The sequence below is a fragment of the Molossus molossus genome, unplaced genomic scaffold, assembly GCF_014108415.1.
Source record: "Molossus molossus isolate mMolMol1 unplaced genomic scaffold, mMolMol1.p scaffold_m16_p_14, whole genome shotgun sequence".
Taxonomy (NCBI): Eukaryota; Metazoa; Chordata; class Mammalia; order Chiroptera; family Molossidae; genus Molossus; species Molossus molossus.
In genome coordinates, this window is record NW_023425349.1 from 44,299,275 (window position 1) to 44,311,690 (window position 12,416).

The following is a 12,416-nucleotide window of genomic DNA, read 5'->3' on the forward strand; positions in this document are numbered from 1 at the left end:
ACTAGAGGGCAAAAAGCGGAAGGAAGAATCCACTCCATTTCCACTCTACTGCATGTCTATTATTGTCACTGGCTCAAACGCTGGAGAAACATATGGCCATCAGGCAAAATAAGTCAGAGTGCAAATTCAAATTAATGAAATAGCTCAGGGGGCAACTCTTTCATGGACTTTGTCTTGACATCAGTTGGTGGGTACCAGATGCTGCCCCTGTCATTGGACAGCACATGTGCATGCCCAAGGCGCATCATTGATTGCTTTGGACTAGTTCAAATCTGGAAGAGCAAGGGCATTTAATGGTCCTGTCCTCAGAGTTCCATGAGCATTGACTACAAAGGAGCTTCTTCCTCCCTCCTTTGGTAAATGTTCCAGCTATTTATAAAAGCGGAATCTTAAAAATTATTTTTGTTTTGTGCTTTTAGGGGAAGTGAGAACCCAAACGATTTCCTAAGGCGTCTGTCCATGGTGTAGTTGTTGACTCCTCCCAAATGAGCCTTTTGGGAATGATTAGTTTTAAGAGTCCCTGCTGGGTGGTATTCATGCTAATAATGAGACCTTCAGCAGGTACCACGTTTTTTTTATTTTTTAATTTTTTTTATCAACATCAACATTTCCTCCCAAGAGAGGATTTAAAAAATGTGAACAATGTATAGGTGTGGCTTGCTTATGTGTTTGTTTGTTTTTAAATCGAGTTCTTTCTCTTCCTTTCAGAAAAGGGAAACCTTTCTCTAAGTGTAGTTTTGAATTTAACTCTCAGGTGATCCAGGAACAGTGAACTTGTACACGTCCCTATTAGCTTGATAACCAGTCTAACCCTAGGAGATTCACTAAGGCTTGTTTTCCATAATACAGTCCCTCTTCAAGATCCTGTCACGTTTTTTTGCTTCCTAGGCAGACGTGGAACCATATACAAGTCCTCCTTAGTATCCCTCATGCCATGATTTGAAATATTTGGGCCATACCGACTCAAAAAGCATGCCGTGTTCTGCAGTCCGAATACCCATGTACTTGGTGAGACAGCCCTGAGCACAGCTTCTCTTAATTGGAGCAGTATTTGCTCCCTCCCTCCAGTACCTTAATTCCCCTACCTCAATAGAAAATTATTTTTAGAGGCGCAAAGTAAAGAAGCCACGTGAGTAAAAGAAAAAAAATCTTGACATATTAACCTTGAAAGAAGAATACTATAGCTTTTCGTCAACTCATTTGAAGTAGTGTTTGACTACCTAGTAAATAATAGGTCAGGTTTTTTTCTCTCTGCCTCGTGAAAGATATAGTGAAAGGTTTTTAATGCTGTACAACATACAGAGAAGGAAAATGATAATACAATCTGAAAGCTACAGAGAGCCCTGCAGGTCAGTTCCCTCATCTTCAGCTCTTGGGCCAAGTGACAGTGTGCAGATCTCTGTCCCCAAGGTGGCTGGCTTTAGAGGGTCCCTCACATCTGCTGATGCTCTTTCCACACCACACACCTGCCTGTGGATCATCTCCAGATGAACATGAAATGAGGTCGAAATGGCATTTCAGATCCACCCTGGGCCTTTTCCTCCATTATAAATTTAATTTGTTGTTTTCCCATTCGGAGAGCCCCATAATCCATTCCATCCATAGGAAGTCTTTACTGGTTTTCTGAGGTCTTCAGAGTGCTTTCCAAAGTGCATCCCATCATTTCCTACCCAGTGTATTGTAAAGTATGCAGTTTATGATTATGTGTAACTGAAAAATCTGGGATGCTTACATTCATGCCTTTTTATTATGTGAAATAATCAATGTTAAGTCTATGGGTGGATATTGAGTTCGTCTTACATTGTTATTATTATGATTTGGTATTTTTATAGTATCTTTATGCATTCCAAATAATGTTCAATAAAGTCTCTAAGGATGTGTCCATGTAGAAGTGTCGCCATTTATAAATATAAATAATTAGGTGTGTGTGTGGGTAACTTAGAGGCTAAAACATTTCATATCTTTTTTACATAAGATTTATTTCATAGGAAATGGAATTACATCCCGGTTTTGCAGTCTGCCTCGATTCGTCTGTTAGCATGCAGACTTCATTCATGCTGCGCCCTTCTTTCATTGGAGGCCAGAGGATGTAGGGCACAGATTGTATCTTCAGTGTCATGCGTATGTGTATCCTCCAATGCAATGGACCTTGTAGGTATACAAAACATGCTTCTGGTTAGAATGAATGAGCATTGCAAACTGAATGACTGTCTCTCTACCCAGATCTTTTCATCTACAGGCTTCTTTAGGAATCTAGGACCTCCGTCCATCTAGCTACTCAAGCCAAAAATCTAGGAGTTAACTGTATATCACCTCTTCCCTTTCCACCACTCCATCATCTCTAGACTAGACCCGAATCATTCCACTTTCCATCATGTCTCTGGTCAGTCTGGTCCAAACTACCATTCTCTTTTGCTTGGATTGCTGAATTACCCTACTAGCTTATCCTTACAATTCATTCTTTACTTCGAGTAAATCAAACCATCTTACTTCCCTGGTTGAAATTCTCCAAAGCTGGCTACAGTCGACCCTCGTTTATCGCAGTTAATCAGCTCCAGGCTCTACCACGATGAATGAATTTCCACGAAGTAGGATTATTTATTTATACAAAGTCATCCCTTGCCACTTCGCGCTTGGACTTTCGGGGCTTCACTCTATTGTGGTTTTTAATCCGTGATAGAGCGAAGCCGCGAACGTCGAGGCGCGAAGTGGCAGGGACGACTGTACTGCACTTACAATAAAATTTAATCTGGTTCCCTGCAACAGTTCACCCCATGTGTCGTAGCCTCTGCCTCTGTAGCTGAGGCTCCCGAATTGTCGCCTACCTCTTTCCGCACCACCACCTGAGCCAGCTCGGCCACACTGGCCTCTGGTACCTCCAGCGTGCCAGCCAAGCTTCTGTTCCCACTCTTACCTCTGTGTCAGCTGGTTCCCTGCCTGGACTGCTTTCCTTCTAATCTCTTTCTGGCTATATTTTGAATATGAAGGTATTGACATAAATGCACCTTCTTAGAAAGGCTTTCCCTGACCTCCCAAATGACAGTAGCTGCTCTGTCACTCTGTGGTTCATTATCCTTTAATTATGGACTGCATAGCATTCATTTCCTTCTGATATTTTATTATTCATCTATTTATCTGATGTCATCTGCCTCTGATACATGTTACATGTTGTGAAAGTAAGGACCATGTGTCCCGTTCCATGGCTAGAACAGCAATTTTCAACCAGTGTGTCACACAAATTTTTAAAACATGCAATACCCAACTATTTAGTCAGGGGCACTGACCTCTTTTCCCTTAGACTGTCAAATAAAATAGAAATGGTAACAGCCAATGCAACAATAGCTGTCTGGTGTGAATAAATCAAAATTATACCTTTTTTTTGGGGGGGGGCTCAGCTCAACAAAAAATGTATTTTTTGGTGTGTCGCAGAATTTTAGTAATTAATTTATGTGTGCCATGAGATGAAAAGGTTAAATCATTGGCCTGGAAGAATGTAGGCATGGAGTATACATGCACCCAATAAAACTATAACTAAACAATTTAAGCTAAAGCTTTCCAAACACTATGGCTTTAAGTATTGAAATACTGGAGATAATTATCTCAGTTATTTTGGTGAATGTAGAATTAGAGTCAGGGCTGAGACAAAGGTAGGGTAATAAGGTACTTGCCATGGATACAGTGCTTAATGTAGTTTCTCAGAGGCTAGCATGGTCCAGCACTGTTCTTGACCCTGTCTTTATTTAAAATTGTGATAGTTTGTTCATCATAGATTATTTTGGCATTAATTTTGATTTTTCAAAAATATTGCATTAAAATACTATTTCTCTTAAATATCATTATTAAAAAAAGTTAAATTCTATTTCTCTTGATGACTACATTTTTGCCCTGCCCCCAAGCCCTGTCTCAGACTGTTCTCTCACTTTCCCACTTGATTTTGCATTGTAAGTTATAGCTAGTATTTAATGAGTACCTGTATGTACCAGACATTGTGCTTTACATGACTAACTCACTGAGAATCCACAGCAGAGCTGTAAAGTAGGTAGTAGTATTGCTTTAAGAGGACAGGTAACTTACCCAAGGTCACAGAGCTGCAGAGAGGCAGACCCAGGACAGGCAGCATCGGCAGGGTATGTCATGTGGGTAGAAATAGACTTATAAAATGGGAGCAAGAATCAGACCTTTAACATCCTGATATAGTTTCCCTGCCTTTAAATGGGCAATGAGCAAGGCAAAGGATGGTCTGCTAGTTAGGTAGGGTAGCAGAGAAAGAGGGAACAGAAGGAATATCAGTGAGCTGCTTTTGGAGCCTTCAGAGGTTTCCATATATTTTATTGATCACCATTTGGGAGCACATTAGGGGACATGAAAAACCATGTGTTTGGATCAAACACTCCATTATATTGAGAAATATTTGTTTGACAGAATAGCTTTAAAGTATAGAATGATTTTGGGGGGAAAAAGTTTTGGGGTTATTAAAAATTCACTGCACACCATACGTAATATAGATATATTAGTTAAATATAAAATATAAAGCCCTAAAAGCTAGAATAAAATATATCTATGGGACTTTTTAAAAACATAAACCAATTAAAGAAATGACAAAGGAAGCCACAGATGAGTTAAATACAAATTTTAAATTTATGTAGCAAATTTTGTCAATAAACGAAAAGAAAATGATAAGTTGGGGAAATATTTGTAATTAGGGATTAATTTTGTTTTAAAAACTCAATTGTTGTAAGAAATCAATAAGAAAGACACTGAATCCTCAAATTAAAAAAAAAAAGTTCATGGAAGAAATACAAATGACTAAGTAGGAAACAAGCTTCATAAGTAAAGATGTAAATTGCAACAAAGATTTATTTTTGTGTCCCAAATGTAGGTATTAAAGAAGTGTAGTGTTGGTTAAAAAACATGGGGTAAGAAGAGTTGGATGGATGTGTCCACTGGTACAACTGCGACGATCGGAGCCGTTATAATGCGTTCTCCTGAGTGCATGTCTATGATGTTCTGTTCAGGATGTAGAAATTCAGACAAAGATTTTTTTTAAGGAATGTTTATCACATTTTTTATACATTGAAAAGTTAGAAATACTCAAAATGTGTTTCAACAGAGGAATTGTTCAGTAATCACACACCTTTATCAGGCAATCATTATTAACTATTTCTGAAGAATGATTAGTATCTTGGGATAATTTTCACAGTGTGTGAAGTGAAAAATAACAACACAGTATTATTTCAGTTTTAGAACAAGAACAGAAAAAGCACATTAACCTAGAAAAGGAGGCTAGAAAGAAATAGATGAAAATGTTTAAATTTTAGCAATTTTGAAATTTCTTGCTTTTCTGAATTTTCTATAATATGTATTTATAGCTTTTATGAGTTAGAAAAGTGTTTATAACAAGAAAGTTTGTGAGGACAAAGGTGAGGAGCCCTGGACAGACAGGAAAACCTGGAAGAGTCTTGTCTGTCTTCCTTCTAATTAGCTGTGAACCAGCAGGACCCTTGAACAGGTCAGCTCCGTCCAGGTACAGCAGGTGACTTCAGGACTCTTCTCACACTTGTTCTCTGAAACACACCCAGAGGCAAATGAGAGGGAACCTTCAGACCTGGAGGGGAGGTTGGGTAGGTTGGCTCAAAGTCACCCCCTGAAAAAGTTTTAGCTTGAAAATTTATGTAAATTTTCTGTTCTTCTCCAAACTATACTGATGTTAGTTTCTAATTTTTAAAAAATTGAGATATAATTATTATATCATAAAACTCACTATTTAAAAGTGTACATTGCTGGCGAGGATGTGGAGAAAAGGGGACTCTAGCACACTGCTGGTGGGAATGCAGACTGGTGCAGCCACTAAGGAAAACAATATGGTGTTTCCTCAGAAAATTAAAAATTGAACTGCCATTTGACCCGGTAGTCCTGCCTCTCAGAATATATCCTAAGAAGCCTGAAACACCAATCAGGAAGAATATATGTACCCCTATGTTCATATCAGCACTATTTACAATTGCTAAGATCTGGAAACAGCCCAAGTGCCCATCAGTAGACAAATGGATAAAAAAAGGTGTGAAAAGGTGAGGGATTAAGAAGTACAAATTGGTTGTTAGACTGACAAACCTCAAAGGGAAGGGGGGTTAGAGGTGGGAAGAAATAAACCAAAGAACTTATATGTATATATGCATAACCAATGGACACAGACAACAGTGTGGGGAAAGGCAGGAGGGGGGCGGAAGTTAATAGGGGAAAAATGAGGAACATCTGTAATACATTCAACAATAAAGATAAGTTTTAAAAAAAGAGCTGTGGTACATTTACATGATGGAACACTATGCAGCTGTAAGGAAGAAAGATCTCTTACCCTTTGAGACAGCATGGAGGGACCTGGAGAATATTATGCTGAGTGACATAAGCCAGTCAGAGAAAGACAAGTATCACATGATCTCACGTATATGTGTAATCTAATGAACAAAATAAGCTGATGATCAACATAGACCCAGAGACATGAAATAGGGAACAGACTGACAAACCTTAGAGGGAAGGTGGATGTGGGCGCAGGAAGAGATAAACCAAAGACCTTACATGTATATATGCATAACCAATGGACATAGACAACAGTGTGGGGAAGGATTAGGGGGTGGGGAAAAAGGGGTGGGAGGGAGTGGGGAGGACGGTATCAGTGGGGGTAAAAGAAGGAAATCTGTAATACAACAATAAAGATAAGAAAAAAACAAAAAAATAAATAAAAGTATACATTTTAATGTTTTTTAGTAAATTCAGAAGATTGTAGAACCAACCAGTGCTAGTTTTGAATGCGCAGATATTTGCCGATACTCCATGGTAAAATGGATTTTCTAAGAACATGCTCTTACACCTTTAAAGGAACCTTGGAAGTACTGCCAAGTACTTTCCCAGGAGGGTTTTACCACTTTGAGACACCCAGGACTAGATGGTTTTCCAGATATTTTTAACAAAGTGCATTTTCTTTTTAAAAAAATATTTTTTCTTTATTGATTTTAGAGAGAGGAAGAGAGAGGGAGAGAGAGATAGAAACATCTATGAGAGAGAACATCGATTGGCCGCCTCCTGCATGCCTCTCACTGGGGATCCAGGCCCACAACCTGGGCAGGTGCCCTCACCAGGAATCGAACCAGTGACCTCTTGGTGCATGGGTCGATGCTCAACCACTGAGCCACACCGGCCGGGCACATAGTGCATTTTCAATGCATTTTGCCTCTCATTCTCTTAAAAACAACTTAACTGGGTAAGTGGTTATTAATAGTCCTGGTTACTACTACCTTACCCAACTATTTAGTTTCCACTCACATATGGTAAGACTAAATTCAGTTAATTTCTATGTCGTTTTAAAAAACTATCTACTGCTTTCTGCCAGACCTAGCTGCAGATAAACGAGTTAGTATCCCCAACCCTTGCCCTTAAAGGGGAGTCCTTAAAGGAGAGGAAGTTCTTTTCTGGCCGGTTTGGCTCAGCCGCTAGAGCGTTGGCCTGCAGTCTGGAGAGACCCGGGTTCAGTTCCCGCTGAGGGCACGTACCTCGGTTGCAGTTTGTCCCGGGCCCCGGTTGGGTCGTGCGGGTGGCAGCCACCCAATGTTTCCCTTTCATGTCAGTGTTTCTCTCTCTCCCTCCCACTCTATCTGAACAAAATATTGAAAAATATCCTCAGGTGAGGATAAAAAAAAATAAAGGAGAGAAAGTTCTGGTGACTTGGGTATTAGAGCCACTCAGGGTTCCAGTGTAAGTGGAAGAAAATGTGCACAGGGCAGAATACATGTATTTTAGAGTATGTAGCCTGGAACGTGGACAACACATGCATTGTATTTTGGTTCAGCGTTATTCAATCATTTTTATCTCACTGCTATTAATTTTTTGCAGGTGTGGGTTGATGATGTGCTTATGGGTTGAAAGCTCTTGTTGAAAATTCTGGTTCAACTGTGTCCAAGTGTATGTGGAAGTAGCCCAAGTTCAGCGTTGGTGGCACTGAGATTCCATATTTGAGACTCTTGGCCTAAACTAGTGGACCTGAACAGTGCAGTACTTGAATTATAATTGAGCTCTGTGGCACTTGGGTTTGTCATTCGCTGTTTTTTTTCCTGGGTGCTGGCCAGTCCAGAGGGCAGGGCAGGTCGTTTGGCCTGAGCCTTCACACTAAAGGCTTACGATGTAGACTTCTGATGGTTTAACAGAATCTCCAAATACAGTCGTCAGAGACACTGGCAGGATGAAACAGATATAGTCATTGTACAACTTTAAATGCTGCAGTTTTTATAACTTCATCTTGGCATTTCTTCTTTTTCTTGGGAGCCTAAAAAAAAAAGTGGCAGTGGAGTGGGTCTCTCTGGGGTGCATTTTCTAACTTTCTTTCAGGATATAGAGAATGGACTCTAAGGACCCTTGAAGGTCCTGACGGTGCAGTGCCCAGTGATTGTCTTCCAGGACCCTGTGTGAAAAATGGGGACACCGGTGTTCTTTAGAGCAGTGATAATAGTAACTGACATGTTTGGGGCACTGAGCAATTCTACATGGATTGTGTTTCATAGCTCTTTTGGTAACAGTGTGGTCCAAGAAGCCAACTTAGTGGGAGAGAAGGAAGCAATGAGTCCGTGATAGCTTTCAACAACAAGAATTCATTGTCATTAAGAAGTTAATGTATTGCTGAATCTAAAACTGTCACTCAGATAGGGTATGGAATAAGAAAAACTGTCCTACCTTTAGAGATTAATCGGACAGAATTATGTATAGATTACATTGTGCAAATGGGCTGAATAGTCCGTGTAAACTTGAGAGATGTTCAGTAAGCGCAGGATACATGGAGTAAGTGTGGATTTGTGGCTGAGGCTGTATGTGGAAATCCTCTTGTGTTGAAAAGATCTTGGCAGAGCCTAAAATGGAAGCATCAGGTTGTGTGAGAGTGTATGACTAGTGTGCTGTGTTCTAACAGCTTACACAGAGATGCATGCAACAGTAGGATATTAAATTCACACTGGATGTTGGTTCTGATGGAAGGACATGTGACGTGAACCGGGGAATGTTCTCTCTGCTTCATCGTGATCCAATGGACAGTGAGGAAAAAAATTAAGTATCCCTCAAAGCCTATTATGCATACTAGATGACATGGCCTTTTAAATAGCATGATTCTTAAGTAGTCTCATTTCTGGGTGTTTGTATGAACTGGGATAAGGCAAGGCAGAGTACTTGCCCAAAGCTACAAATGCCTTTTCTGGGGAAAATCTTCAGCCAAATACATAGTGAGCACTGAAGGAGAAAACCAGGAGTTTTGTGGGACTCATACCCTTGTCTGTGTTGAAATGTTTGTGGGTTTTTTTTAAAACATGTTTTTCTTCATTAATTTTTTAAAGAGAGAGGAAGGGAGAGAGAAATACAAACATCCATGAGAGAGAACATAGATTGGCTGTCTCCTGCATGCCCCCCACTGGGGATGTGGCCCACAACCTGGGCATGTGCCCTGACCGGGAACCAAACCGGTGACCCCTTGGTGCAGGGGTCGATGCTCAATCCACTGAGCCGCACCAGCCAGGCTTGATGGGCTTGTTAAAGTTATTAATGTGGTGGAAGATATATTGAAATTAGCAAAATGAGACCCCCTCCATCCCCATACACACATTTCATGTCATGGCTCCTTGCTAGATTTTGTTTTATAAGTGGCTCTGGAAACAGATGTCTATTTCTTTAGATAGGTCAGGAGTTATTTGTGCCCTGGGCTGTGAAAAGAGCTTAGCCGTCACCACATCCAGAGAGCAGTCTGCCGGTGGAAAAGTCCTTCTTCCATTCAGAGTTAAAGCAATTGTGAAGTCTCTCATTAGACTTTCATGTGGCCTTAGAAAATAACATCATTTTATATAATTTGGGAATAGCTGGGGCTTTTGATTGTGCCAGATATATTTTTTCATACTAATCCTGAGTAGATTTTTAAAACGTCCATTTCAAACCCCTGAGAATACTGTGTAAGTCTTTAAAAACAGGAGAAGTACATGCTCTTTGGATTATACATTGGTTAAGAACAGGTCATTTGTTTCCATGACAAAACTCTTTGCAGAACAAAGAAGCTGAGGTTTTGGCTTGGTTGATATTTTAGTTTATATACTTTCTTTTGGGTTCAATCCAATATTAGTTGAATACTATTTTAGTTGATTACTTTTATCATTCTGCCTACAACATTTGCATCACACTGATTTTCTCCTAAGTGCAGCTTTGGCTTCACTTTGAATTTGCTGCATTCATATAATTAAATCGAAGTGTGAACGTTAAGTTCGTGAATGAAATTTACCTGAGAGGGATGGCCAGTCCATTGGAATATGGCATCGAAACTCAAAATGGGTCCCCGTTAATAAAGTAGTATTCAGAAATTCAAAATTAGGTTAAATGGAGAAAATCGGGGTGTGGTCAAAGTCAAGCTGAGGCATTTTTGACAGTGGGTAGTAGAAATCTATTATCCTGAGTTTGTGGCAGTTGATCCTTTAACAACTTGGGTGTTTAGGGGCACTGACCTTCCACGAAAAGCTACAGCTTCCCCTCTGCATAAGCAGACTCCCCTTGAACAGCAGAGGTTTGAACTGCTCCATTATCAGTGGACCTGTGCAGTTCAAACCATGTTGTTCAGGGGTCAACTGCAGTGACAAACCCAAACTGGGCAACTGAAGTCTGGGCTTGAGCCCTCACTGTGTCATGTCATCTCAGCTACGATGCCTCCTGTCTCCAAGTCCTTTTCTTCTGCACTGAATGAGGATAAACACATCTACCTCACAGATTGTTGAGAGGATAGTGTATTTCAAAGGGGTTGGCAAAGCATAAAGGTTTGAACACACATTTCTTCTAGTTTCCTTTGTAAGAGAGGGGATGTCCAGGAGGTGAGGACCACTGTTCCCCTTTCTGTATTGGAAATTGGACTTAGACTTGGGGTTGGGGGGCAGTAAGAGGGGTGCACATGCATGTTCTGGGGGACAGGTACTTTGGGGAGAGTTAGGAGCCTGGATTCTGGTTTGGGCTCTATTATTTCTTCATTGTAATTGACGTTCAGAAGAGTGTTAAGAGTGTGAGTTAGTGACTAGAAGCAAGTGCTTCATAAATAAGATTTATATAGAGAAAGGGCAGAGGAAGAAGAAAGTACCCACCACTCTCTTGTCTTACTGCCCCTTCATCTTATTAAATGGTTTCATCTTCCCTTTTGGTATTGTACTCAGGTTCCAGAAAAAAACTTATGACTGCTCCAGCTGGTGTGGGCCAGATATAGGTAACCAGTGAAGGCGGGTGCAAAGCCGGGGCCCCACACAGCTGGGCAAGGGGAGGGTGTAGTTACAGGAACCTGAAGAGGGCCACCCAGCTGGGGAGGAGACAAAGCATATCTGTGGTGCTCTTGCAGGGAGGGAGCTGGGGGAGTAGGTGCCCCATCCTCATTCTCCTGCTCTCTGGTCTCCTCCTGGTGTCTCCCACTGACTAAGTCCCAGTGGAAGACTGAGGACAAGGGAGATGTTATGAAATTCTTGCCAGTCAACCTCTGGGGCACTGAGCAAGATGAGGAAATGGAGAGAGGGACTCTGGGTGTGTCTGCGGCAACGGGAAATGATCTTACTTTGGAGTTGAGTTTTGGATTCCTTTTTCTTAACTCTTATTTCCTTCCCATGCATTTACTGATCCCACATCTTGGGAGTCTAATGTGATGCTCAGGGGCTTAGTGACTAGGTCCAAAGAGTTGCTAAGTGTAGACCACCATTGCATGACTGAAGTGGAACACTAGCCAATGTAGTTTATATGTCATCTCCTACTTTCTCGTTTTTATTGTTTTATTTTGGGGGGATGAGTATATCAAAGCTTCTTAGATAGTCAGGAGAAAGAGGCTCTCCTGTTGCCTGATCTCATTCCTTTTCTTCTCATACCAGTAACCTCACACATTAGAATTTCTTCTTGTTATAGTTGTGGAAAAACACTGGCAGAGATTCTGATTTAATGGTTATGTCCATAGTTGGGCTCTCAGAGCAAGTCTCTGTGATAGAGGATAGGGATGACACACAAAGAAACAATCTAGATTTTTTCCTACATACTTTGTATTGCTCTGGAAAGGAAAGGTAACGGTTTCTTTTTATAAATTGTTGATTGATAATGGGAAACAATTTCATAGCTTTATTTCTATTAGAGATGCTACTTTTTAGACACTTTCCTCCCCCAGTATTCATGGTTGAGATTATACTCAGCCAGCCAATTGCCACAGAAATCAATGCAGTTGCTGTCCAGAAAAATCTTCATTCTTATCTGTACACTGTGTTCTCTGTATACTCTGTTTTAAAATAAGAGAAAGTGTCTAGAAGCGTTTAGACATTTTTTTCTCTTACCACTCTCTGACCAGTATTTGTGTAAGAGTGTTGTCATTTTCAGACCCAAATCCTGGCTGA

At 40.6% G+C, this 12,416-nt stretch overlaps 1 protein-coding gene across 4 annotated transcripts in view; it reads left to right on the forward strand.

Annotated features, from left to right (window-relative positions):
* GNAQ (G protein subunit alpha q) overlaps positions 1–12,416 on the forward strand; it is a 292,117-nt gene that overhangs the window by 93,092 nt on the left and 186,609 nt on the right. The window contains exon 1 of one of the 4 annotated variants that reach the window (XM_036260798.1): positions 1,997–2,151. The exons of 2 other annotated variants lie outside the window; for them this stretch is intronic. In XM_036260798.1, coding sequence (XP_036116691.1) covers positions 2,118–2,151 — 34 coding nt within the window. In that variant the 5' untranslated portion in view covers positions 1,997–2,117. Of the gene's footprint in view, positions 1–1,996; positions 2,156–12,416 lie in introns of those variants that run through there. One more of the 4 variants, XM_036260799.1, reaches the window with a different exon arrangement.